This window comes from Sparus aurata, chromosome 16 (assembly GCF_900880675.1).
Source record: "Sparus aurata chromosome 16, fSpaAur1.1, whole genome shotgun sequence".
In the NCBI taxonomy this organism is placed as follows: domain Eukaryota; kingdom Metazoa; phylum Chordata; class Actinopteri; order Spariformes; family Sparidae; genus Sparus; species Sparus aurata.
In genome coordinates this window covers 212,589-239,426 of record NC_044202.1, presented here as the reverse complement: position 1 = coordinate 239,426, position 26,838 = coordinate 212,589, and the positions used below count along the sequence as shown (strand labels likewise).

At 44.6% G+C, this 26,838-nt stretch overlaps 3 protein-coding genes across 6 annotated transcripts in view; all 3 read right to left on the bottom strand.

The window, feature by feature from the left end:
- The window catches only part of LOC115566182 (uncharacterized), a 2,045-nt gene extending 1,052 nt beyond the window's left edge, over nucleotides 1-993 (bottom strand). Inside the window, exons 1-3 of the mRNA XM_030391929.1 lie at nucleotides 947-993; nucleotides 508-642; nucleotides 1-158 (exon numbers count right to left, since the gene is read on the bottom strand). The exon at nucleotides 1-158 is cut by the window's left edge and continues 1,052 nt beyond it. Of these exons, the coding sequence (XP_030247789.1) occupies nucleotides 1-158; nucleotides 508-642; nucleotides 947-983 (330 nt within the window). The 5' untranslated portion in view covers nucleotides 984-993. The remainder of the gene's footprint in view (nucleotides 159-507; nucleotides 643-946) is intronic.
- The window catches only part of baz1a (bromodomain adjacent to zinc finger domain, 1A), a gene marked incomplete at its 3' end in the record, with an annotated part of 16,370 nt that extends 4,464 nt beyond the window's left edge, over nucleotides 1-11,906 (bottom strand). The window contains exons 1-18 of the mRNA XM_030391758.1: nucleotides 11,770-11,906; nucleotides 11,315-11,454; nucleotides 10,298-10,576; nucleotides 9,134-9,295; nucleotides 8,697-8,801; nucleotides 7,701-7,788; nucleotides 6,497-6,619; nucleotides 6,041-6,280; nucleotides 5,844-5,939; nucleotides 5,552-5,690; nucleotides 4,874-5,005; nucleotides 4,423-4,743; nucleotides 4,178-4,343; nucleotides 2,102-2,209; nucleotides 1,900-1,973; nucleotides 1,680-1,789; nucleotides 1,336-1,571; nucleotides 1,015-1,235 (exon numbers count right to left, since the gene is read on the bottom strand). Of these exons, the coding sequence (XP_030247618.1) occupies nucleotides 1,015-1,235; nucleotides 1,336-1,571; nucleotides 1,680-1,789; nucleotides 1,900-1,973; nucleotides 2,102-2,209; nucleotides 4,178-4,343; nucleotides 4,423-4,743; nucleotides 4,874-5,005; nucleotides 5,552-5,690; nucleotides 5,844-5,939; nucleotides 6,041-6,280; nucleotides 6,497-6,619; nucleotides 7,701-7,788; nucleotides 8,697-8,801; nucleotides 9,134-9,295; nucleotides 10,298-10,576; nucleotides 11,315-11,427 (2,713 nt within the window). The remainder of the gene's footprint in view (nucleotides 1-1,014; nucleotides 1,236-1,335; nucleotides 1,572-1,679; nucleotides 1,790-1,899; nucleotides 1,974-2,101; nucleotides 2,210-4,177; nucleotides 4,344-4,422; nucleotides 4,744-4,873; nucleotides 5,006-5,551; nucleotides 5,691-5,843; nucleotides 5,940-6,040; nucleotides 6,281-6,496; nucleotides 6,620-7,700; nucleotides 7,789-8,696; nucleotides 8,802-9,133; nucleotides 9,296-10,297; nucleotides 10,577-11,314; nucleotides 11,455-11,769) is intronic.
- Nucleotides 11,907-23,281: 11,375 nt separating this feature from the next.
- Nucleotides 23,282-26,747, bottom strand: LOC115597293 (uncharacterized). 4 transcript variants are annotated; one of them, XR_003987059.1, is made up of 9 exons: nucleotides 26,252-26,745; nucleotides 25,499-25,620; nucleotides 25,129-25,267; nucleotides 24,927-25,048; nucleotides 24,698-24,808; nucleotides 24,494-24,600; nucleotides 24,248-24,338; nucleotides 23,672-24,070; nucleotides 23,282-23,628 (listed from the first exon to the last, which is right to left on the bottom strand). XR_003987059.1 is itself a non-coding variant. In XM_030443095.1 (8 exons), the coding sequence occupies exons 1-8, from the start codon at nucleotides 26,346-26,348 to the stop codon at nucleotides 23,957-23,959; spliced, it is 873 nt and encodes a 290-aa protein (XP_030298955.1). In that variant the 5' UTR covers nucleotides 26,349-26,747; the 3' UTR covers nucleotides 23,282-23,956. The 4 variants fall into 4 exon arrangements, 2 of the variants coding, with proteins under 2 accessions (XP_030298955.1, XP_030298953.1); XR_003987058.1 differs by having other exon boundaries at nucleotides 23,686-24,070; XM_030443095.1 differs by having other exon boundaries at nucleotides 23,282-24,070; nucleotides 24,927-25,018; nucleotides 26,252-26,747.
- Between the last annotated feature and the right edge of the window lie 91 nt (nucleotides 26,748-26,838).

Genomic DNA, 26,838 nt, shown 5'->3' with positions numbered 1-26,838 from the left:
ATACATTAACTGTATATATGCACCTGTATACATTAACTGTATATATGCACCTGTATACATTATCGGTATATATGCACCTGTATACATTAACGGTATATATGCACCTGTATACATTAACGGTATATATGCACCTGTATACATTAACGGTATATATGCACCTGTATACATTAAGATCATATGCACCTGTATACATTAACTGTATATCTTCACCTGTATACATTATCGGTATATATGCACCTGTATACATTAACGGTATATATGCACCTGTATACATTAACTGTATATATGCACCTGTATACATTATCGGTATATATGCACCTGTATACATTAACTGTATATATGCACCTGTATACATTATCGGTATATATGCACCTGTATACATTAACGGTATATCTGCACCTGTATACATTATCGGTATATATGCACCTGTATACATTAACGGTATATATGCACCTGTATACATTATCGGTATATATGCACCTGTATACATTAACGGTATATATGCACCTGTATACATTATCGGTATATATGCACCTGTATACATTAACTGTATATATGCACCTGTATACATTAACGGTATATATGCACCTGTATACATTATCGGTATATATGCACCTGTATACATTAACGGTATATATGCACCTACATATGGTATATGCACCTGGTATATATGCACCTGTATACATTAACGGTATATATGCACCTGTATACATTAACGGTATATATGCACCTGTATATATTAACGGTATATATGCACCTGTATACATTATCGGTATATATGCACCTGTATACATTATCGGTATATATGCACCTGTATACATTAACTGTATATATGCACCTGTATACATTAACTGTATATATGCACCTGTATACATTAACTGTATATATGCACCTGTATACATTAACTGTATATATGCACCTGTATGCATCAACGGTATATATGCACCTGTATACATTAACTGTATATATGCACCTGTATACATTATCGGTATATATGCACCTGTATACATGTACCTGTATGGCTGTACTTGCTCCCGTCACAGTCCTGCAGCAGGCGTTGCAGTCTCTCCCTCTCCTGCAGCAGCGCCTCTTTCAGGCTGCTCTCGCGGTGACCTCGGGGGTTCAGGGCCTCGATCAGCTGATCCACCTCCTCCACTGAGTTGTAGAAGGACCATTGGTTGGGGCGTTTGATAGGCGGCCCACATATGTGAAGGGGGGCAGGGTTTGAGCCAGCACTGTACAGCAGGAAGTTTTAATGACCATTAAAAAACACCACTGAACACCTGAACTCCTCATGTCTCACACTCAGGACCAGAAGGAGAAGCAGTCACCCACCTTCCCTCTGCAGGCTCCTCCTTCACCTCCTCGTCTTCCATCTTGGTGGTGGCATCCTGAGCAGGTTTGGGGTTCGGTTGCAGCATGTCCTCCGTGAGGCCGAAGCAGTCCTCCTCCACAAACAGGGTGGAGGCTGAGGGGAGGAGCCAGTAGCGGCGATACAGGCGGTCTCTGCCCAGAGGCAGCAGGCAGGTGCAGGCCGCCGCCTTCTGAATCCGCTCCAGCAGCTCTCGAACCTGCGGGGTGAGACAAACACGACGCTCAGATCATACTGTGATTGATCAGCTCAGTTGAACATGAGTTGATCAATAATCAGATGCGTTGTTGATGAGTCTGTTTCTAACCTTCTCCTGCTCGCTCTCCAGCTCCTCTGCAGTCAGGCTGCCGGGGGGGCAGGACATGGGTTTGGGGTCAGAGGTCATCAGCTGCTGTTTCTCTTTCTGGTTCAGTTTAGCTGCAGGAGAGACGACAACCATGACTCATCACGACAGCAGAAAGCAGGACAATCATGAGTCAGCAGCATGAAATCAGTCGAGGCAAAGTTACAGCGATTTATTTTTCTACCTTGAAGCTTCTTCTTGTTGGACGGTGAGTTTTGCTCCTCGTCATCTTCAGCGTTTGGTTCTACAGGAGTCTCACTGTCACACAATCGACATGTTAACAAATCAGAAGGACATTTATAATAATAAACTTCATAACAGCTCAAATAAAATGAATTTAAAGTGTCTTTGTGCAGTAATTCAGTTGCTGTCAGTTTCTCCTCTACCTATTAGTTTGGAGTCCTCCCTTCACCTCCTGCTCCTTCAGTCTCTCCTCCTTCTCCTTCATCCTCTGCTCCTGCTCCCTCAGCTTCTCCTCTTTACGAAGACGAACCCTGAAGGAGAAGGACGGACATGTCAGGACTCTGCCTCCAACTTAGAATGTGTTTTATTCTTTCTCAATGTTGTTCTGATTGATCTTTAATACAATGTACCTGACTATATACACGCCTGTATACACCTGCGTACATGCATCTCTGTGTATACTGTGTGTATATCTGTGAGCATATATTGTGTGTATACAGTGGTATGCAAAAGTTTGGGCACCCCTCTGAGATTTCATGTAATTTGCTCTAACTTTATAAGAGAAGATCACAGCATCAATATTTGATTTCCTACAGAGATGTAGACATTTAAGTGTTTCCCAGACCAAGATTCTTAGAGTTTTATTATTAATAATAAAATGTAAAAAATGGTATGTGCAAAAGTTTGGGCACCCTTTCAATCGCATTCATTTCAAGACCTGTAGGGATTTATAGCTGACAGGTTGCAGCACAAAATTGCTTTGATTAGCTCGTGAGACCTTCAATTACAAAGACAGGTGGAAAGAATCATGAAAAAGGCTGTTAAACAGAGGTCATTGCTGGCTGTGCCTGTCCTCTCTTAGAGTGTGGCAACATGGGGGCATCTAAACAACTATCCACTGACCTAAAAACTAAGATAATTCATTATCATGAATAAGGGGAAGGGTACAAGAAATTATCTGGAAGGTTTGGAATGTCTGTATCCACAGTCAGAAATGTAGTGCAGAAATGGAAGGCCACAAGAACAGTCCTTGTGAAGGAAAGATGTGGTAGGCCAAAAAAAATAAAGTAAAAGGCACAGGCGAAGGATGGTTAGAATGTTCACAGACAAGCTACAGACCACCTCCAGAGAACTACAGGAACATCTGGCTACTGATGGTGTAGTTGTTCATTGTTCCACAATCCAGCGTACGTTGCACCAGGTAAAGCTCATTGGAAGGATGATGCGCAAAAAGCCTTTCCTGAGTGTTCGTCACAAGAAGAGTCGCATGAGGTATGCAAAAGCACATCTGGACAAGCAAGAAGCATTTTGGAAAAAAATACTGTGGTCAGATGAGACTAAGATAGAGTTATTTGGTCAGAACAAGAAGAGGTATGCATGGTGAAAAAAAACACTGAATTCCATGAGAAGAACTTTTTGCCTACTGTGAAATTTGGTGGAGGGTCCATCATGTTATGGGGCTGTGTGGCTAGCACAGGGACTGGAGACCTTGTTAAAGTTGAGGGCCACATGAATTCCTCTCAGTATCAGCAGATTCTTGACAAGAATGTTCAAGAAACGGTCACAAAGTTGAAACTACGCCGGGTTGGATTTTTCAGCAGGACAATGATCCTAAGCACTGTTCAAAATCCACCAAGGAATTGATGCAGAAGCACAAGTACAATCTTCTGGAATGGCCATCCTAGTCCCCAGACCTTAACATCACTGAAAATGTGTGGATTGATTTGAAGCAGGCTGTCTACACACGGAAGCCAAGAAACCTGAGGAATGGGCCAAAATACCACCCGCCAGACTTCAGGGACTTGTCTGTGGCTATAGGAGGCGTCTACAGGCTGTTCTTGCAGCAAAAGGAGGCTCCACTAAATATTAATAGAATTATTTCTTTGGGGTGCCCAAATTTATGCACATGCCAATTTTTGTTTAAATGCACATAAAAATGTTTCTGTTGGACCAATACCCGTTTGTATACTGTGCGTATACATGCGTGTATACTGTGCGTATACCTGCGTGTATACTGTGCTTATACCTGCGTGTATACTGTGCTTATACCTGCGTGTATACTGTGCGTATACCTGCTTGTATACTGTGCGTATACTTGCTTGTATACTGTGCGTATACCTGCGTGTATACTGTGCGTATACTTGCTTGTATACTGTGCGTATACCTGCGTGTATACTGTGCGTATACCTGCGTGTATACTGTGCGTATACCTGCTTGTATACTGTGCGTATACCTGCTTGTATACTGTGCGTATACTTGCTTGTATACTGTGCGTATACCTGTGTGCAGCCTCCTCTCTGTCGCGGCGATGTTGTTCAGCTCTGATTTCTCTCAGTTCCTGTTTGGCAGCTCTTTGATCCTCCACACAGTCTTCAATCACATCTCTGCTGGACGCCAACGTCAGCAGCTTCCCCACCAGAGCCTGTAAGATCTTCAACTTCTCACCTGTAAACATATCAACCACTGATCAATCACTGATCAAACACTGATCAATAACTATATGAATCATTCGTTACTGTCTGACCTGGTGTCAGGTCGTACACCGCTGTGCTCGACAGCTTCTTCAGCAGCGCCGGTTCAGCCAATCGCAGCTCGACACATGGGTCGTCCGTCAACGTGAAGCCACCCTGCTTCTGGTAGCGGAACTTGGCGTTGCCGTGGTAACAGTCAGCACCAGAAGCCAGGATGTGCAGCCGCAGGATCTCTGACAGCGTGCAGCTGTCCAGGTCCAACTTCCTCAGACTGCAGCCCTGATGCAGCTGAGGCCAGGCTGCAGCCAATGAGGCGACAGCGCTCAGAGCCGACTGAGTGACATCACAGTCATCATCCAGAGCCTCTGACAGGTCTGCACATAAACAATAAACACAATATACACACATCACACACACACACAAAGTGTGTATACTGTGTGTGTATAAACTCTGTGTGTGTGTGTGTGTGTGTGTGTGTGTGTGTGTGTGTGTGTGTGTGTGTACCTTCAGCCTGGTCTTTGGCCACCTCCTCCTGCTCCTCGGCCAGAGCCTGAAAGATGGCCGACAGGAAGAAGAACAGCAGCTCACACAGAGGACCTTCAGGGTCAGAACCCACCAGAGCCTCCTCTAGAACCTCTGAGGACAAAAAGAGAACATCTGTGAGAACTGAAGGAAAATCTAATAAAACCAACTTAAAATCTGTGAGAACAAACACAACATCCCTAAAACCAACACGACATTCAAATAAACAAACCACAACACTGAAACCCACAACATCTGCTAGAACCATCACGACCACCAGAAATTCTACAGAAGGGGAGAAGCAATAAGAACCTTAACTTTCAGAAACTAGAACATGTATTTAATCGCATTTTAGCTCTAGAAACTATCAGAACCAAATCACTCGTAGAAAATCTGTAGAACCTTGAAAACGATCAACCAAAGCCTCTAAACTGAACCTAAACTTTCAGCAAACCTCAAGAACATTTGTTAAGTAAAAGATAAAAACCTCCTAGGCCTTCGCTAGAACCATGAGAACATCTGAAACATTCATCAGAAGTGACACATGATAGATCCTACTGATCACAATGCACCAGCACAGGAGTCAACCAGACTGGGAGCAGAACCCTGCAAGGAACCACAGGATCCTGGTCTAGATGTGTTAGGAGAATATGTTCTAACCCAGAGAGACTCCGTCGGAGAACTCGTCCTTCAGGTCAAAGACCTCACCGAAGGCCCGCAGGAACTCCAGAACCATCAGAGCATCTCCAAAGAGCTCGGCTGGAAGACGAGTCCTCACTGGAAGTGGACTGGGCAGCTCCTGTAGGACCAGCACACACAGAAACAGGACCTGGCTCAGAGAATTCTCACAGATCTCAAGATTCATTACTGCATTAATGGTTCAACCTAAACTTTGTTTGTAAGAGACGAACGGACAAGAACAGAGCGACTGCTCTGTGGTGCATTCACTGACCTTCAGGTCTTCACACTCCATGTCTTCTCTGGGTTTGTTCCACAGTTTCAGACGTTCTGCATACTTCTTCTTCTCCTCTTTCAGCTTCTCTCGCTCCTGAAGATCCGATTAAAGACGTCTCAGCTCTCAGACACTTTGATTTGATTAAATGATCGATTAGTTTTTAATTTCAAATTAAAATAAGGTATATAACTCACCTTCTCCTTCTCCAGCTTCCTGCGCTCCTTCTCCTCCCTCCTCCTCTGTTTCTCCTCCTCAAACCTCCTCCTGTGCTCCTCCTTCAGCCTCTCTCTGTCCTCCTTATCCCTCCTCTTGGCCTCCTGAGCCTCCTCCTTCTCCTTCTTCAGTCGAGCTTTGTCCTGAGTGGCTGCAGCCATCTCCTCCCTCTGCTGCAGCAGCTTCAGCTTCTCAGCCGCCTTCAGCAGCGACGAGCCCGCCTGTGAACGCATCGCGACATCACAGGCTGTGAACGCATCGCGACATCACAGACTGAAGATAGCGTTCAGGTGAACCTGCGACACTTCACTGACCATCAGCCCACGTTATTGATTAGAAACATTTCATAACACTTGATCACCGATCAGTTGGCTGAGTCTCATGTTTTACAAACACTGTTTCCACACAACTTAAATCAGTGGAGCGACATCACTCACCTGTCCAGGTGAGCCCCGCCCTCCACCTTTGGAGGCGGGGCTGAAGGGGAACAGGGGGGGCTCATCAGGGAAGAACTGAGAGAACGTTTGTTCAGACAGACTGTACTTCATCACTGTGGAGGACTGGAGACAGGAAGTCATCATCAACACACAGGAAGTCAAGTTTGATCACAGGATTATTAACTGTTTTCTCAGCTGGGTGAGTTACAGCGTCTGGATGACGGCAGCTTCTAGCTCTACCTGAGACCGACCAGTACCTGTGAGCAGCAGGTAGACAGAGACCAAATTAACCTGTCTCACCACATCAGTCTGAACACAGAACAAAGACATTTCTTCTGTGTTTCCACACAGTCATTTTTTGTGGCAGTCCGCCACAATATTAACATTGGCCACCACATATTGATCTTCTATTTTTGGAGGTGCCAGTTCTCTCTCACTAAAATTGGCTCCACCGTTAGTGAACAGCAGGATGTTATATACTCAGATACAGCGGATGGCGGTGTGGTTTTTAGTCCACCGGTAAAACCTATAAGGAAGAGGAGGGGCACCAGGCTTTGAAGCCAGTGTTTGTCATGTGTAATCACATCACCATGTGATGCACTGGGGACTAAAGCTCACATTGGGAAAGACGCGTCTGTAAAAACAGTAATAAAACCTCACAACCCCCCGAAATGACTTGTTTTACTGTCAGAATTTGGGCAATTTGGTCCAATAAATTGGAGAGTCTGAAAGAGCCGGCCGAAAACGTTTTATCCCCATTCAAATTAGCTCGCCGCTAAACCGGAAGTATTTCCATGACTGACCAGTAGTCAGACTTTCCTCCCACCAGCTCCTTCCTGTCCTGTCTCAGTGCAGGAGATGTGTCATCGGACAGCGCCGGTCGTCTGCAGGCGGCCATGATTACCGCTTGTTATCCTCTACTGTTGTTCACGGCTGTCTGAACATCAGAGCCGTTAACGTCGTGACGCCACTGTGAACGTCAACGCTGATACTTTCAGACACGTCACCAGAAATCCTTCAGTTCAATGTTTTCAACTCACGACGATGTGTGAATGATAACTTTGCGTCTTTCATTGACTTTGTTATATTCTCGACCTGTAAAGGATTCGGCTCGTGTTTGGTCTGAAGGCCTCGTGGAACAGTGCTCATGTGTACGTTTCGTACGTACTGTATGTTTCTCTCTGTGGTGTATTAATATTCTCACCTTGAGTACGATGGTCCCATTCTGAGGCTCACAGTGTTGTTTAAAGAGCAGCTTCAGTCTCTCTCTCGACACTGTGGACTTCCTGCGACTGAACACACAAACAACATCAACACCCACACGGAGACGATCAGCTGACGTCAAACATCTGGAGCGGTCGTAAGGAAACATTTGTTTGCTTCTGGTTCACATTAATCTTCTTCAAAGCTCAGCGAGCGCAGCAGAGTGATCCGGTCCTGAAGCAGCTTCAGTCTGCTCATCAATACTTTAACATTCAAGGTTAGTTCTGTGATTATTGATTCATCTGTCGGTTCTTTTCAGGATTAATTGATCAGTGTTTTGCCTCAGAGATCTTTACTGTCACATTCAACCAGCTGGCAGCAGAGTGGAGACTGCAACAGACGACACTAATCGATTAATTGATTATCTGTCTGAATGCAAACTTGTGGTCTCTGATCAGAGTTTGAAGTCATCTCCCTGTCCTCCAGCAGATGGCGCTCTTTAAATCCCCTCTTAGCAGGTTTTTTTTAATATATATTTATATATATACACTGATCATTAATGTGAGCCAATCAATAAAGGTGACTGAGCTGATCAGATAATAATCAGACACTGTAGATGTTGACAGTGTGTCTGACGGACGACCTCACCTGCTGACAGTATCAGCTGATCACAGATCTATCAGTGTCATATATGTTGTCAAAGAAGAGAAAAGCTTTTTATATCAGAGTAAAGGATGCTTAAAGTAAAGATTAGTTTTATTTGATTGATTATGAAATTGACAGTTTGAATCTCTGTATCAATAAAGTTAAACTGCTCAATAGGCACATTTAAAGGATCAATGCAAATAATGTGCTTGTCAGCTGACTGATCAATATGTGATAAATGTTTTTACTCCCTGATATTTATTATCGGTGGTGATCTAATGTCAACTTCATCATCATCATCATCATCAGGTCAGAGCACGCACACACACAGGCGTTGATGTCACATTCTCACCTGATCTGATTGGCTTTGACAGTGAAGGGCTCTCTGTGTTCATCCACCATCATCCTCACCGTGTATTTGAACACTGACGGACTCAGAGGCTTCTTCTTCTTCTTCCTGCTCTCACACACACACACACACACACACACACACACACACACACACACACACACTTAACTCTCTTTCCCCACTTATTTTGTCAGACCCTGCTGCCTACATTACCCACAGTGCACCTCTCCCTCTGACAGTTGTTATCAGCCTGCAGCAGACGTCTGTCACCTTTATAACTCCACAACAACACACGACTGTCTGTTCACCTCAACTGACTCATGTGACATCACTCGAGGTCATTAATCTTACATCTCACTGCGCCCTCTGAAGGATCTGTACCTGGAGACACAAGCTATTGATTAAGCCCCACAGGACCAGGTGACCTTTGACCTACTGACCCGTTGACCTGAGTGCTGGGACTCTGGAAGGCGTTGCTCTCATCGTCGCTGTCGCTGATGACGATGGTGTCGCCCTCCGCTGGTTTTATGTGGCCGTTAGCAGCCGGTGTTCCGTTAGCACTCGAGTGAGGAGAGTGAACCTGCAGGATCTCACACACATGACTGGCGCGCGCACACGCACACACACACACACACACACACACACACGTTCATCATGTCTGTTAGCATGTTAGCTGTTGAGGAAACATCCGTCTCTTTAGCTGCTGAATGTGTCTGTTGTGTTCAACAGACAAACAACCAGCTGAGACTCTTGAAGCTCCTTGAAGACGAGATGCTGCAGCTTCACATTATAACTCGCTGTCATCACCAGGACGACATGATGACTCCATGAACACGATAATGAATCCTCAGAAAGTCTCTCCTCACATGAGCTGAACTTCCTTTAGAAACATCATGTTGTTCAATACCACAGTGACGGTTGTCTGAACATCCACAGGTCCACTGCTAACAGGAAGTGCTAACAGCTGATTCAGCAAAGTTTTAGAGTTTGTTCAAACTTCACAGACTTCCCTTCATCATGGGAGGAGATATGACTGGATTTTACTTTGCAGAACTGTGTCTTTAAACTGTTTAAGTTTGAAACTCTTTTTGCTCTTTTTTAAATGTTTCCTATTTGTTTTTTAGCACAGAAACTCTAATGGATTATTTAATTAAATGCACTTGAATGCACCTCATGGCTGGAATGGCCGCAGGTCATTTAAAAAGGCTTTCATTTCTTTTCTTACGTTCCCTCGTTGAAACACTGACTTGCTTCTTTCATCAGAAAAATATTCTTCATTTCTACATTTTAAAACACAAATCTGAAACATTAACTCAATTCTTTGTTATAATTAAAGGAGCACTCTGTAGTTTTACAATGAGAAGAGAAACATCTTTACTGACTCAAATAAACTAAATAAACCAACTCTTTGTTTATATGTGGCGGACCCTGCCACCTTTCCATCTTCAAACAGTGTTCTGGGACCTTATTTTCCTCTGAGAACAGCTGGTTTATTCACTGCTGGAGACAGTTTGTGTTATTAATCATTAAAACTCATTAAAACAAACTGTTCCTGTCCTCTGTGACTAACGATAAGTGGTGTCGTGGGTGTCATGTCACCGTACCGGGCTCCATTGCGTCCCGCAACGTCCACAGTCTCTCCGGGGAAGAAGCGGTCTTTGACGAAGACGTAGACATCCTCGCAGAGCTCCGTCAGCCTGCAGCGGTGGCTCAGCGCAGCCAGGTGGAGCAGAGGCACCACCAGAGACGGAGGGAAGCTCTGCAGATTCTGCTTTGCCCGCCGCTCGCTCTCCACCGCCTCCAGGTAGGTGAGGCCCGCTCGCCCCGTCAGAGCACAGCTCCACACCAGACTGTTACACAGGATGGTCCGCTCGAAGAACTCACTGAGGAGACAGAAGAGGAGGAGGAGTGAGACCTCCTGTCACACATCAACACAGGTCTGAGATAACGAAACTATCGCTGAGGAGCACTTCATCTTAAAACTGAACACATTGATTATCAGCCTGATATTGGGTTTTTAGTCCTTCACACACATCTGAGCTGTCAGAAGAAGTTCTGAAGAGGCTGAAAGTAAAGAAGTCAATCAACATCTGATCAATAATCACAAACTCTGACTTTATATTTCAGGTTCTTTGAGTTATTTCCTTATAAATCTGAGTTTGTTCCGTCAGTCAGATGTGTGATGATGACCTGTCAGACATCACCTGTACTGTAGCTGGAGCAGGTGAGCAGCCCCTCAGCAGGTGTCCAAACTTTATTGACACAGAGCTCATTGACAGACAGCGGGCCTGTGTCATCAGCTAACGGCTAACAGCAGCACGCTAACGGCTCTGACAGCTTCATTTAGCTAACTCAGCTAACAGCCGCCAACTCTCTTTAGCTCGGTTAGCTTAGCTTTAACAGCTCACCTGTCCCTCCCTGACATCACACACCTGTCCTGGCCTTTTCTCCACCTGTTCTCAGACACTTTCTCGTCAGTACAAGTTCGATTTTTCACTCTGAGTAAACTTGGTTCCCTGAATGTTGTCTGGAAGTTTGCCAGCCGACCAACTGTCAGTCAAAGTGGACTCCAGCGGCTCTCTGGCTCCGTCCAGGTGAGACAGGTGAGCTGGGACACTTACTCGTAGCTCCTGAAGATCTCGTGCGTGATCTTGCAGAGGAAGACCTCCTCGTCCGGCCGCAGGTCGGCGGGAGGTTTCTGACGGAGGAAGGCTTTTCTGTGGAGGAGCGGCATCTCAGCTCCGCTTCAGCGGCGGCAGCACTTTGAAAAAAAGGAGGGAAACCGAGTCACAAAGACCGAACCTGATAGCCAAAGTGACCCACAACAAACCAAAGTCCGCCCTCAGACCCGAACCGGAGCCCCGAGCCCGGAGGACCGGAGCAAACACCGAGCAGAAGCAGCGCGGAGCCGAGCGGCTCTTTTGTTACCGCCGCTGTTAATCTGCCCACATGGAAATGAGACGTTCACTGTCCGACACACTAACTGTCTGTTTGAGCCCAAAACTACACAAACACACGTCTACAGCCGCCCTCTGCCCCTACGCGGACACACGAACACTTCTCTGACCAGCTTTACCGAGTTGTGTAACGATGAGGAGATAATCCGCGGTGAATGTTGAAGAACAAGTCCCGGGCTGAGGCTGAGCGCTGAGGCTGAGTGCTGAGTGCCGGAGCCGAGCGGCGGCTTGTTGACCAAGTTTTCATCCACTTCACGGACCCACTCAGAACTCGGAAAATTCAGCGTTCACTCAGCTGAAGCTCATTTACGGAACCGATATGGTGTTCAAATATTACTGTGGTCACGTCAACAGTCTCCCGTAACGATAGTATTCAGGTGAAAGTCTTAAAGTATGTGATGTCAAATGTAGTTAAGTATCAAAAGTATCAGTGAACTAAATGTATGTATGTTTTGAATATTATGCGTCAGCTGATCGACACAATCAATGTTTTTATCTGATTGAAATGTTCCACTTTGGCTCTGATGCAGCATGAACCCGACCAGTAACTAGTACCTCAAGTTCTCAAATACATGTAGTGGAGAAAAAGTGGTGCTGATGGAGTTGATGGTGCTGATGGAGCTGATAGTGTTGATGGAGTTGATGGAGCTGATGGTGCTGATGGAGCTGATGGAGCAAATGGTGTTGATGGAGCTGATGGAGCTGATGGTGTTGATGGAGCTGATGGTGCTGATGGAGCTGATAGTGTTGATGGAGTTGATGGAGCTGATGGAGCTGATAGTGTTGATGGAGTTGATGGTGCTGATGGAGTTGATGGAGCTGATGGTGCTGATGGAGCTGATGGAGCTGATGGAGCTGATGGTGCTGATGGAGCTGATGGTGTTGATGGAGCTGATGGTGCTGATGGAGCTGATGGAGCTGATGGTGTTGATTAAGCTGATGGAGCTGATGGTGTTGATGGTGCTGATGGAGCTGATGGTGTTGATGGTGCTGATGGAGTTGATGGAGCTGATGGTGTTGATGGTGTTGATGGAGCTGATGGTGTTGATGGTGCTAATGGAGCTGATGGTGCTGATGGAGCTGATGGTGTTGATGGAGCTGATAGTGTTGATGGAGTTGATGGTGCTGATGGAGCTGATGGAGCAAATGGTGTTGATGGAGCTGATGGTGTTGATGGTGTTGATGGAGCTGATGGTGTTGATGGAGCTGATGGAGCCGATGGTGTTGATGGAGCTGATAGTGTTGATGGAGTTGATGGTGCTGATGGAGCTGATGGTGCTGATGGAGCTGATGGAGCAAATGGTGTTGATGGAGCTGATGGTGTTGATGGAGCTGATGGTGTTGATGGTGTTGATGGAGCTGATGGTGCTGATGGAGCTGATGGTGTTGATGGAGCTGATGGTGCTGATGGAGCTGATGGTGTTGATGGTGCTGATGGAGTTGATGGAGCTGATGGTGCTGATGGAGCTGATGGAGCTGATGGTGTTGATGGTGCTGATGGAGTTGATGGAGCTGATGGAGCTGATGGTGTTGATGGTGTTGATGGAGCTGATGGTGTTGATGGTGCTAATGGAGCTGATGGTGCTGATGGAGCTGATGGAGCTGATGGTGCTGATGGAGCTGATGGTGTTGATGGCGCTGATGGTGTTGATGTAGTTGATGGTGTTGATGGAGCTGATGGCGTTGATGGAGCTGATGGCGTTGATGGAGCTGATGGCACTGATGGAGCTGATGGCGCTGATCGTGCTGATGGAGCTGATGGTGTTGATGGCGCTGATGGAGCAGATGGAGCTGATGGTGTTGATGGAGTTGATGGTGTTGATGGAGCTGATGGTGTTGATGGAGCTGATGGCGCTGATGGAGCAGATGGAGCAGATGGTGTTGATGGTGCTGATGGAGCTGATGGTGCTGATAGAGCTGATGGCGCTGATGGAGCAGATGGAGCTGATGGTGTTGATGGTGCTGATGGAGCTGATGGTGCTGATGGTGCTGATGGAGCAGATGGAGCAGATGGTGTTGATGGAGTTGATGGCGCTGATGGTGCTGATGGCGTTGATGGCACTGATGGCGTTGATGGAGCTGATGGTGCTGATGGTGTTGATGGAGCTGATGGCGCTGATGCCGCTGATGGCGCTGATTGGGCTGATGGTGTTGATGGTGCTGATGGAGCTGATGGTGTTGATGGTGCTGATGGTGTTGATGGCGCTGATGGAGCTGATGGCGCTGATGGCGTTGATAGAGCTTATGGCGCTGATGGATCTGATGGCGCTGATGGTGTTGATGGTGCTGATGGTGTTGATGGCGTTGATAGAGCTTATGGCGCTGATGGCGCTGATGGCGTTGATGGTGCTGATGGAGCTGATGGTGTTGATGGTGCTGATGGAGCTGATGGCGCTGATGGCGTTGATAGAGCTTATGGCGCTGATGGAGCTGATGGGGCTGATGGAGCTGATGGTGCTGATGGCGTTGATAGAGCTTATGGCGCTGATGGAGCTGATGGGGCTGATGGAGCTGATGGCGCTGATGGGGCTGATGGAGCTGATGGCGCTGATGGTGTTGATGGCGTTGATAGAGCTTATGGCGCTGATGGCGTTGATGGTGCTGATGGAGCTGATGGTGTTGATGGTGCTGATGGAGCTGATGGTGTTGATGGAGCTGATGGTGTTGATGGTGCTGATGGAGCTGATGGTGTTGATGGTGCTGATGGTGTTGATGGCGTTGATAGAGCTTATGGCGCTGATGGAGCAGATGGAGCTGATGGTGTTGATGGTGCTGATGGAGCTGATGGTGTTGATGGTGCTGATGGAGCTGATGGTGTTGATGGTGCTGATGGTGCTGATGGAGCAGATGGAGCAGATGGAGCTGATGGAGCTGATGGAGCTGATGGCGTTGATAGAGCTTATGGCGCTGATGGAGCTGATGGAGCTGATGGTGTTGACGTATGAATCAGGTCTCCATCTTAAACAGACTTAAACTCCTCCTGGTTTAATAATAAAAATATGTATTGTTAACTAGTTTACTTTGAATAAATGAATTAAGTAGAAAGAAGAAATATAAAATAAAACGTTCGAAAAATAAAATGTTTAATTACAGAGTTTACTGATGTGTGGACAGTAAATACGTCACTGGTCTTACAGGTTGTGACGTCAGACCAGGTGCGCTTTGTGTCTGGATGAATCAAAAGCAGAAAAACACTCGCCCCATATGCCTCTATCAGATAAGTTCTTTTTCCGAGTTGAAGCATGTTCCCTGAACGCACCATATGTAGTGAGTAAGTGGGCGGGGCTTCACCGTAATCCTCTGCGCTGGTTGGTCTGCCGTCCTGCCGCTCCTCCGCGGCCAGCCAATGGTTGCCCTGGACACGGTCCCCTCGAGTCCGCCGAGAGGAGAAGCGCGGCGGGGGATTACGTCAGAGGAGTAAACCGAAGAAAGTGGTGACGAGTGATGACGCAGAGTGCGTGACAGCTGGAGGTGATGCGTCATCACAGAGGAAACCACCACACTCGGGAGACTCATAAAATGGCGGCCAACCGATGAGCGTCAAAGTTAAAATCATAAAACTATTGTTTGTTTGTTTGTTTGTTTGTTTGTTTGTTTGTTTGTTTTTCCTTCAAGTCATCTTTATTTCAAAACTTGGTTTACATTTCGACAGAGACTTACAAAGACAGAGAAATGTAATAATGAACAAACATATAAGATACAGATGAGGTGAAATAAAGCGTTGCCAGAGGAGGCTGACACGTTTCTAAAAGGAGAGAGAGGACCATATGTTGACAGTTTTAACTGCTTTTTTGTTGTTGGAGCCAGAAATCAAATTGATATAATGTACAACTTCATGGAAAAAGGATGTAAAGTTAGCTTTTTTACTGTTGAGTTTACATTTATGAATGTGGAATTTTCCAGCAGAATTAGTAAATGTATAATGAAGTAGGCTATATATTTTCTTTACTATGACTTCTATAAAAGCAAAATACCACATTTTCCCATAATAAAGCAAAGTCTTTATAAATATGGTCAATGACAAATCTGCTGAAGTTTTGCCAAAATGTCCTGTGTAAGCAATATCAAAGAGGTGCAATACAGTTTCTGGGTGGTCTTCACAAAAAGAACCATTTGTATGGATGTAATCATGTACTGATTGGCAGGGTAATATCTGTGAATTATTCTGAACGATACTTCTTTCACCTTGTTTACTATCAGGTATCTGTGAGGAATCATACAAACTTTTTTCCAGTCAATGTTGTTTACAAATCGGTTCCAATAAAATACAACATTTGGAATAGATACCATTTCTTTCTGAAACAAGGCACGGATGTTCTTATTATTTGGAGGAAGTTTAGAGAAACAGATCCTTCCAACAGGTGATTCAGCCACAGCAGGGAGGGAGACAGAGGTGGCTGGACGTCTGCCAGTATTTCTAAAAAGCATTACTGAGTCTGATGGAATGGCGTCAAATACAATTGCAAATTCTCGTGGCGTAACTGGAATATTATATGTTGATAGAAACTCTCTATAAGAAAAAGTCGCCCCACCCAGCAAAATCTGATTCTGTACCCAACTCTCATATAAAATATCTCTGTTATTCCAAATGAGATACCTGTGAGGTGAGAAATTGTGCTTATATATGAGAGACCATGCTAAAAGGACCTGCTTATGGAAAGTCAATAGTTCTACAGGAAGTTTGTCCACGTTATAATTACAGTTCAGAATAAAGCTCAGACCACCACAGTGAGAGAATATATAGAGGGGAATAAAATTCCAAATTGAAACAGGGTTTTTTAGCATTCCATCGATATCTTTACAGTGTTATTGTCCAGGTGTAAAGAGAGAGCTGCGTAGGTAAGCTGAGGAATCCCTTCAGCCTTGGTAAGCAACACTCTGCCCTTCAGAGAGAAGTCCCTTTGTAGCCACTGATTCAATTTCTTTTGAGCTTTTTTAATGATTGGAGAAAAATGTAGTGAACATCTCACTTTCTGATCTTTAGAAATAAGAAATATGTAAATTCTTTCTTAATTGGAATGTTGCAAATAGTTTGTATATTACAATCTTTTAACAGTTCACATTTATTTATATTTAGACATACAGTAGACCAGAGGCCTCTGCAAAGTGGTTAATTAGGCCTACATGAATGGCGACAGGTAGGCCTATCTGACTAGACTTTCTTAGAAAGACTGTGGTCTCGTCAGCAAGCTGACTGATGATGATCAGTCAGCTGAGAGACAACAGAGACTGTTGTGATGACGCTGTGGTTGGTCCTGAGGCCTGAGGCCTGTACTGAGAAGCCAGTTCAGTGTGTTAGCAGGTATGTTGAGTCTAAAGCCAGGCTTCCCTGAACTACAAAGGTGGCTCTCTTTTAACCCGGCTAGATCACCATGGTAACTTATGCTGAGCTCATAACCTGGTCCCGACCAGGTTCTGTTCAGAGTTTCAGCATCAAATCGGCTATAAAAGCGCCGCTGTTTCACTGTGTAACTCATTCGGAGATGGCGTCACCATTCACTGAGAACCCGGTGGACCTGGGAGCAAGAATAATTCATCAGCACTACGATGTGAGCGGCTTCTTCGAGATCGCGCTGATCCGCTGGCATTTCCTGATGAATTTCTCTATGAGCGATATAGATTTTCAGCCGAGGGAATACGGTACATTTGCTCACTTATTGAGCCGAGTGTCAGGAATGCCACTGAAGAAGCTGTGCGCTCACTGTCGGGCAAACTGTTTGTGTAGCCCTTCGTTTTGTTACCACGGGAACCTTCTTACATTCAGTTGGTGATGCAGAAAATCTGAGCAAGAACACACACTGACAAAATGATGGGGCAGCTTGGCTACATACCACTCTGAATGATGTTTTCTGTATTTGGCTCTAACTTGCTGCCATGTCCGACTGCTGCTTCCACATCTTAATAAAATGCAATATGAAATATTAATTAGGCCAACCTAGTATTTATTTGTCACAGATAATGAGTAAAGTTAATGATTTCTTTGATGTGTCCATGAATAAACTGATGAACTGATCAATGTTTCACCCGTTGTCGGGCAGTGTACGCCCAAACACAAATCTGACAGGCTGGAGCTGTTTTCACTGTCAGAAAGCTCTTTGTTGTCATTGTACAGGGACAGTAGCTACATTTGCTTGTTCATCCCGACACAGTGATACAAAAAACACTGAACATTTATAACCTACGCACACTCAGCCTCGCTTTCAATAAAACACACACGCGCATTCTATAACTGAGATCAGTAAAATGTGAAAACAATATCGACATCATTCAAAAATGAAAAAGATAGTTGTTGCTTCAGTTTATTTATTTTTTAAATGGATGAGTGTTAATATGTAAAAGTTGCACAATGTTGAGCTTTCAGAAATGAAAACACTAAGGGCTTAATATAATATTGATCATAATATTAATCATTGTTAACTTACGCATTTACACGGTCAGCAGTTTCCTGCCAGCAGCCCTCCCTCGTATGGAGGACCAAACCTGACATAAGTATAAATAAATAAATAAATAAATAAATAAATAAATGCACAAATAAATGAATAAATAAATAAATGCTGAAATAAATGTATAAATAAATAAATGCATAAATAAATAAATAAAGTATAAATAAAAGAATAAATGCTTTTTATTTATATCTGTATTTCTGTGTCCATATGTAAATGAGGAGGTGGGAGGTCCTAACCTCAGTCAAGAGCATAATTGGTCAAATCGGAGAGCCAGACAAAAGCAAACGATTCCTGATCCCAAGCCTCGCTCTCTGTAACGTTGTAAACAGCTCCAGTTAGCTTAATGGCCTCGACCAGTGTGACAGGTTAACTGGCGTTCATTTTAACTGGCGAGGGTCCCAGATGTGCTGGTGGTGTGGTTTGAGAATCCTGTCTGGAGAGCCATGTCCGCTAACCAGGAAAAACATTCTGCTCATCGCTCCAAGTCATGTATACGTGTATTCGTTTTGACGTGGCTTGAACACTTCTATCCACACGGAGAAGCCGGGGCTGCGACTTGCAAACCACTGCTAGACGAGCGCTACAGAGCACAAATCGTCCAAAAGTGCATGTTGTCGGTCTCATATCTTTGTCGTGAATCTCTGTACTCTTAAACAACTCATGTGTGGAACAGTATCAAGCATTTGTTCACGCCGAGCGGCTCGAGAGCGGCGTGGACACCGCTGTTAGCAGTTAGCTGCTAGTTAGCTTTTAGCTGCTCGCTGTAGCGCTAAGAGCGTAGCGTCCAGGTTAACTGTTGACACATGTTACCACTGAGAGTGAGATACATGTCTGGGCTTTCCTATGAACCATTGTCGCTACTGGTGTTTGTATCACAGGTTGATCTGGACGTCACGATTTGCCACAGCTGATTGACGTCACACTGAGCTCGGGCTGGATGTCAACGTACTCTGCAGACTGTTTGACCAGCAGGCTGTATGACAGTGTAGTTTTCACACTGACTGCTTCAGCTTAATAACGATGTATGCGGCTCGGAACGATGGCTTTAAGCGACCATTTGAACAGTGCGGAATGAAAAATACCCGATGGTAACCGGTGTCACAAGGTAGCCTGGACGCTGCGCTACAGCGAGCAGCTAACAGCTAACATAAGAGCTAACAGGGGTCTCCACGCCGCTCTCGAGCCGCTCGGCGTGAACAAATGCCTCAGCCTGTTCCACCCATGAGTTATTTGAGAGTACAGACATTCACGACAAAGATATGAGACCGACAACATGCACTTTTGAACGATTTGTGCTCTGTAGCGCTCGTCTAGATACACATATACATGACTTGGAGCGATGAGCAGAATGTTTTTCCTGGTTAGCGGACATGGCTGAGGACCCCTCTCTCTCCAGACGGGATTCTCAAACCACACCACCAGCACACCTGGGACCTTCGCAAGTTAAAATGAACGCCAGTCAAATTCATAACTAAACCAGAGCTACATGAACAAATGTCAACAACTGCAGCTAACAGTTAGCTGAGCGGGCTTGCTGGTAGCCAGCAACATTCCTGTACAGTGTACAGGAATCAGCGCTGCTAGTAAGGCAGAAGTAGTAGACCCTCATCGAGCACACTCCTGTAACCAATCATGCTCTTGACTGAGGTTAGGACCTCCTACCTCCTCATTTACATATGGACACAGAAATACAGAAATAAATAAATGTAGGTGAACAGAAATACAGAAATAAATAAAAAGCATTTATTCTTTTATTTATACTTTTATTTATTTATTTATACATTTATTTCAGCATTTATTTATTTATTAGTTCATTTATTTATGCATGTATTTATTTCAGCATTTATTTATTTATTTATACATTTATTTCAGCATTTATTTATTTATTTATGTATTTATTTATGCATTTATGCATTTACTCATGTATTTATTTATGCATTTATGCATTTATTTATTTATTTATTTATTTATACTTGTGTCAGGTTTGGTCCTCCATACCCTCGCTCTGTTGGCAGTGACAGTGTTACTTTTTGCCGTGATGGTTTCTTTGAGTTCTTCATAGTCCTGCATAATAAGAATCTGCTCATCCTGAGTAAAATATGTGGCCCGGGATCGATCCATTTTCACACGGAAGTAGAATAATATGACGTCAAACGCCCCTTTTATGTGAACGCGCGCAGAGCACAAAGCAGAGAACCGGACTTGACAAAGTAAGTTGATAACCACCGTCGCAGTACCGTTTAACTCTGATTGGGGACTCTGGGCTGTGTTGAGCTGCATCATGAGCACAAAGCCTGGCTATGTTGAGCCCCCTTCACAGTACAGACCTCAGGCCTCAGGTCTCTGTCCTCTGTTGGCTGTGTGTTTACTTTGTTTCAGGAGGTTGGTGGGAGGAGCTATGCCATCAGTGATGCAACACACCTGAGCATGCTGGGCTCAGGTGGCTATAAATCAGACCTGCAGGATCCTCTCACACTCTCTGCTGCCCTGACCGACCGGCTGACATTAATATCTGTTTCTGTATTGGTTCCACGTACATACACTGACACTCACACACACACACACTGCATACATACTGACAACTGATTTACAAGATTATATTGCTTATTTCCTTTGGTTAATTAAAAACATGTTGCATTATTTACAGACTATGTGTGGTCTCCCTCTTTTGTCACATACTGTTGAGCCAGGTTGTGACACTGTTCACAACATGAGTTGTGAGAATTTGCGTACAGAGTAAAAAAAGATGAGGTGGAATCGAGCATCCCTGGCGAATGCCCCGTTTCAGATGAAATCTAGGGGAGGTTTAACAGAGCTATTACCATTAACATATAAGGTTTTAATTGCTTTGCAGAAAAAATTCCCCAAACCAAATTTTTCTAAAGAGAGAAAGATAAATTGGTGTTCTGTTGTATCAAAGGCCTTAATGACCCCATTAATATTTAAGTTGTGGATGGAATTCATTTTGGATGGGTATTTTTCAAGAAGTGCTCCCCCTCCTCCAGCCACCTCTTCCTGGACCTTACAAAGGCTCCCTCTGCTTTTTGTCGATATAATTCGTCTAATTTGTTCTGGAGTTCTAAAAGAAGTACTTTATCCTCCTCTCAGACTTCATCGGGGCGTCTCTGATAAAACAAAGACATTTTACTTATGATTTTCTCTTCTTCTGCTCTTTTAGTTTTGGCAATAGATGATCCATGCTGTCTTAAGAATTTTCCTAACTCAAATTTAAGCAATTCCCAGTTAGTGTTGTAGGATTTTTCCCTTTTAGCTTTTTTGTAAAAACTAGTAATTCAATTCATAATTTCAGTCTTAACCTTTTCATGCTTTAACAGGGAATTGTTTCATTTCCAGTAGCAGGATCTACGGATTGTGTTAGATGCACTAAATTGGATATTTCTATGGATTGCTGTGTGGTCAGTGAGGGGCGTGGCAAGGATATTTATTGTAATTTTCTCTTTATCAATGTTATTGGATAGTAGCCAAAAATCAGTGTGAGACTGGCTGGATCCTGATCTGTTGCTCCAAGTGAAGGATCTCTCATCAGGGAATTTTTCTCTCTATACATCCACAATGTTACATTTTCCCATAAGTGTTTTAAGGTTTGTGCTGAGAGAGGAGGCCGCCTGCCAATAATATTATAGGGCAATATTAAAGTCTCCACCAATTAAAGAAGAGAGTTTGGATATTTGGTGAGCCAAAATATAATTTTTTCCTCTATTGAATCAATTAAATTATCATTCTCAAGTTTGTTGTTATAACCATAAATATGAATAGTTATGATATAGATATTATTCATTCTCATTATAAGACATATGTAGTGTCCTGGAGGTCACAGTCTGAGTGTAGGACATCATCAGTGAAAGTTACTGCAGCAGATCTCTCTGAGCCCGGACAGATCCAGATATCATTACCGGGGTCGATCACTAACCAGTTAGGTGAGAGTGTGTCACTGGATCAGGGGACCGAGTGCTGCATTACAAACTGAACATGACGGTGAAGAGAACACACCGCAGTCTTAATCAGCTGCCTCGGTTATTAAATGGCCTTAAAAAGCAAAACAAATAATACAAATGGCAGCAATTTGTAAACTAAGGTGACTTTACAGAGTCTAAGTTATAGTACAGTAGAAGCTAGAACATTAGAATATCAACTCTGAATGTAGTGCAGGTGAAACCAACAGGTGCCCTCCTGTGATCAGGCAGCAGGAGTCTCTGTTTCCCACGTCTTCATGTTAGCATCTGGATTCAGCTTCCGTCCGGCGCTCTCTCCTCTTTTCCTCTCGCGTTGCTTCGACATTGATTAATTGTTGGTTTTATGAGTGCCGTATTGTTTAAGAAACCAAAATTCGGTACTTGGAGAGATGATGAGTTGTGTTTTACTGTTTCCAAAACTTTGGTTTGCAGTGCTCGGTAGAAAGCGTCTGCTCACTCCGCCATCTTGGCACGCCCCCCTCATCTCATGAAACTGCTGTTGAGTTTAAATGTTTGAATCATTAATCATCAGAACACTGCGGCTCCTCGTGAAGGACGCGTTTCACAGAGAGGCCACAGAAGCCGACAAACATCAACGAAGAACAAACGTCCCTAATGATTTTCAAAATAAATGTTTACAAAATGTGACATTGTTTTATTTATTTATCTTTTAATTAGTTAATCTATGTGTACTCGCCATTTTATTTATCAGAGTCATAATTATCTCAAAGCTCTTTATTTTAAATTGATCAATGTCTACATTTATTTTTACTGATCTATTTAATGATTGATTCAGTCAGACAGGGCTCATGGCTGACAGTAAAGGTGCAATGTGTAAGAGTTTTTGTTTAAAATATTCATTAACTCAAATTATCCATGAACGTTGAGGAATAAAAGTACTGACGGAATGTCAAAGACAATATTTACTCCAGTTAGCATGCTAACCAGCTAGCCCCAGGTCTGATAACCTCCTTTTTTAGCAGTTTAAACACCAACACTCCCCTGATAGTCTTTTGGCTGGCTAGCTGCACGGCTAACTGAGCTATCAGACTAAGCTACAGTCATAGATGTATAAACAGTTAGTTATAAACAGAGTGCAGTTAGCGGCAGTTAGCAGTTACTCTGGTGATATGCTGCTGCCGGTTTCTTGGGAGTATGAAGTGAACATGATATTTAACAGCAACAACATTCAGTAGAATCATCAGAGTCACTTTTATCTTTTCAGCTCTTTATTTCAAACTGACACAAGCCAAACCCATCTGGACCCTTCTGGACCTGTCTGGACCCGTTCCACAGCTCCATCTTTAGAAAGGAGGATCGACACAAACCTGACATAAACACATCTCCATGACAACATGATCATAGTGGCATCACAACGACCAGGAGCCAACTGCAGCAGTTCTTCTAGTGCTAAATTAGCCTCGTGCTAACATCAGTGTTTACAGAGTTGTCATCGTTAAATTACAACAAGCTGCAGCTCACTGGTTCTCACACAGAGCCGGCTGGAACTGATGTGTAGCTAACTGATGTGTAGCTAACTGATGTGTAGCTAACTGATGTGTAGCTAAGATGTGTAGCTAACTGATGTGTAGCTAACTGATGTGTAGCTAACTATGTGTAGCTAACGTTAGCATGCTAACAGCAGGCCTGTGTCGAGGTAAAATGGAGGACGGTTGTCAATCGGACCTGAAACTGATTCACACAAACATTATGAGGACGGTTTCACCTGACTCAGTTTGAAACCAGTTCCTGAGAACTGAGGACGGACTTCATGTTCACACTGAAGGACTCATGAGAAGCTGCTTGGTGCAGAAACAGAACTGGTTCAGAACTGTAGAACCCTGCTCCAGAAAAGTCCTCAGACCTTTACACAAGTCTGATTCAGGTCAGATGACCCTGTACAGGTGGATCTGTCTGAGAGCATCAGGGTCTGTGTCTCTGTCCAGGTAAACATTATAGTCCACAGGAAGTTCCTCCACCCAGCCGGGCTGCAGCGCCTCCTGCGGGACACAAACAGGAAGTGGTTCAGAGATTACATGTTTAAAGCTGGTCCTGGTTTCTAGAGTCTGACCTCCTGAAATCTCAGAATAACCAAAGATGATGTTAGAGAGTGTGTGTGTGTGTGTGTGTGTGTGTGTGTGTGTGTGTGTGTGTGTGTGTGTGTGTGTGTGAGATACCTGCAGAGTGCTCAGACTCTCCTGAAGACTGGGGACTGTGACCAGCAGAGATCCTTTCTTCCTGAAGTTCTCCATGATGAACCTCCATGCTCTGAACACACACACATGTTGTTTTTTTGTGTTGGTGTTGTTGTCTGATAAATAATGAGGGTTTCAGTCTGTGTCCTCTCTTTATTAGTGCTTGTACGTTTTGTGTGTGGTGTGTGTGTGTGTGGTGTGTGTGTGTGTGTGTGTGTGCGTCCTCACCTGACTTGTTCTCTTGGTTCCATGAAGAACTCGAACACGTTGTTCATGATGAGAACATCTGCGCTCTGCAGCAGAGCGTCCTGCAGGCACACATCAGAGTGGAGAACCTGCAGGAGAGAAGACCCATCAGAACCTGCTTCTAGTGGGTCACACTGGTTTCTACTGGGGGTGTGTGTGTGTGTGTGTGTGTATCTTCATACTGACCCGTATCCGGTCTGTCAGCTGGTATTTCCTGATGATGTCGTTCTGTAGTTTGACGAACTCTTCACTGAGCTCGACCCCGACGAGCTGAGAGGCCGAGCTGAACACGTGAGCCTGAACACACACACGCAACACGTTACTCTGTGTGTGTGTGTGCGTGTGTGCGTGTGTATGTGTGTGTGTGTGTGTGCGTGTGCGTGCGTGCATGTGTGCGTGCATGTGTGGTTCTAACCCCGTACAGGACAGCTCCCAGTCTGGAGCCCACGTCCACCAGCAGCCGGCCGCTGAGGTCTGGAAGAACATTCTCAAACAGGAACTGAAGCTCTGAGATGGAGAATGAGTGAGAGATAAAGTCTGAGGGAGGAAGAGCAGGAAGATGATGTCAGCAGGGAGAACAGACATCAGTAATGATGATGATGAAAAGGTGTTCTGACCCAAAGGTGCGGTTTTGTAGGAACCACAGGTGAGACAGTAGGACCGACTGAAGGCTCCCTCCTCACACAGAGAGTCCACCTGATCTTCATCGTACAAGAAGCTGTCCACGTGAACGGTGGGCCGCGAACGCTGCTGCATCTGAAACACGTCACCATCACCACCATCACTGTCATCGTCATCTTCATCATCACCATCAATATCATCATCACATCATCATCAATAAAGTGTGTGTGTGTGTGTGTGTGGGGGGGGGGGATTGATGAGTCAGTGGTCACATGACCTGCCAACTACTGAAAAAAGCTGCAGTCTTTTTCCATCACATATTAAAGATGCTGTGGTCCGGTCCGGTCCGGTCCGGTCCGACAGTACCTTGCAGTACGCAGTACTCTCAGAGGGTAACATGGCGTCTGGAGGCAGCGCCGCCCTCAGCTCATCTGAGATGTGACGTAGAATCACCTTCCTGTTGTCTGACAGCAGCTCGTCCAGCTCGTCTGTACGGAAGCCCACACAGGTCAAAGTTAGGACACTTTAAAGGCGCTGGGTGGAAGAGTTGGCCAGCTGTTGAATTCAAAATCTGTGGCTGCTAACTGCTGCTAACTGTATTCTATCGGGCTGGAGCTGTCATTAGCTTGTTAGCTCAATTAGCTGTGCTGCTAGTGGGACTACTGGGAGAATCAGGGCTAGCTGGTTAGCATGCTAGCCTCAGTAGATGTCTGTGCTACACAGCAGGCCTCCATAGATGTCGTCAACATTGTTGATCATTTTGACTGAGATTCTATATAATGCACCTTTAAATAGTGTACTTTTACTCCATTACATTATTCTGACACCTTTAGTTACTTGTTACTGTTCAGTGATTCAGATGAAAACATTGAATTACTCTTATAGACCATGATGCATTGCTGCAGATTAACCCCTCCAACAGGATATAAAACGTTAAATATTTCTCTCTCTCTGACACACACACACACACACACACACACACTCTCTCTCTCTCTCTGATGAGCACTTTATCCATCTTATTGATGACTGACTGTCTGATCAGCTCTAAATAAACTCTAACTGTAGATGATCAGTTCAGTCAGCAGCTGATCAATGATCGAAGCCCACAGGTGAGTCTACCTGAGGTTCTGATCCAGTTGAAGAGTTTGTGGAGTTCAGACGGCTTCACTTTGTTCAGCAGCAGCTTCACTTCTGACTGAGCGTCGCACAAATTCATCTTCACACTGTGAATGTGACACTGCGTTCATCCGCAGGTCCTGGTTCTGAGTTCAGGTCCTGGTTCTGAGTTCAGGTCCTGGTTCTGAGTTCAGGTCCTGGTTCTGAGTTCAGGTCCTGGTTCTGCGTTCAGGTCCTGGTTCTGAATTCAGGTTCTGGTCCTGTGTCGCTCTCAGGAACGTGTCTGTGATTTAAGGAGGACCGTGTAGACCCACGTGTATCACTACTTATGAGACACGGAACACAATACCTGATGAACACCTGTGTACCTGTTCAGGTGACGACACTTTGAAAGCGTGACGTAATTAGTGTAAGTCAGTAAGTGTGACCGTTAAAAGACAATCAGACGAAAAATCTCACTTTTCTCCGTCACCGGTTCAGACCACCTTAAGAACACAAAGCCCGACCCGGAAGCAGTTGTGTTTTTCTTACAAAACTTTATTGAGTCAAAATGTTTAACACAAACATGTTGCTGCATTCTGTCACGTCAC

Excerpts from the sequence above, each read along its gene's own strand:
- LOC115597293 (XM_030443093.1), bottom strand. The coding sequence starts at position 26,348 with ATGAATTTGTGCGACGCTCAGTCAGAAGTGAAGCTGCTGCTGAACAAA. Across the intron at positions 24,339-24,493 it reads GAACCAAGAGAACAAGTCAG|AGCATGGAGGTTCATCATGG; the intron begins GTGAGGACGCAC and ends GTGTGTGTTCAG. Across the intron at positions 24,071-24,247 it reads AGAGTCTGAGCACTCTGCAG|GAGGCGCTGCAGCCCGGCTG; the intron begins GTATCTCACACA and ends TGTGTCCCGCAG.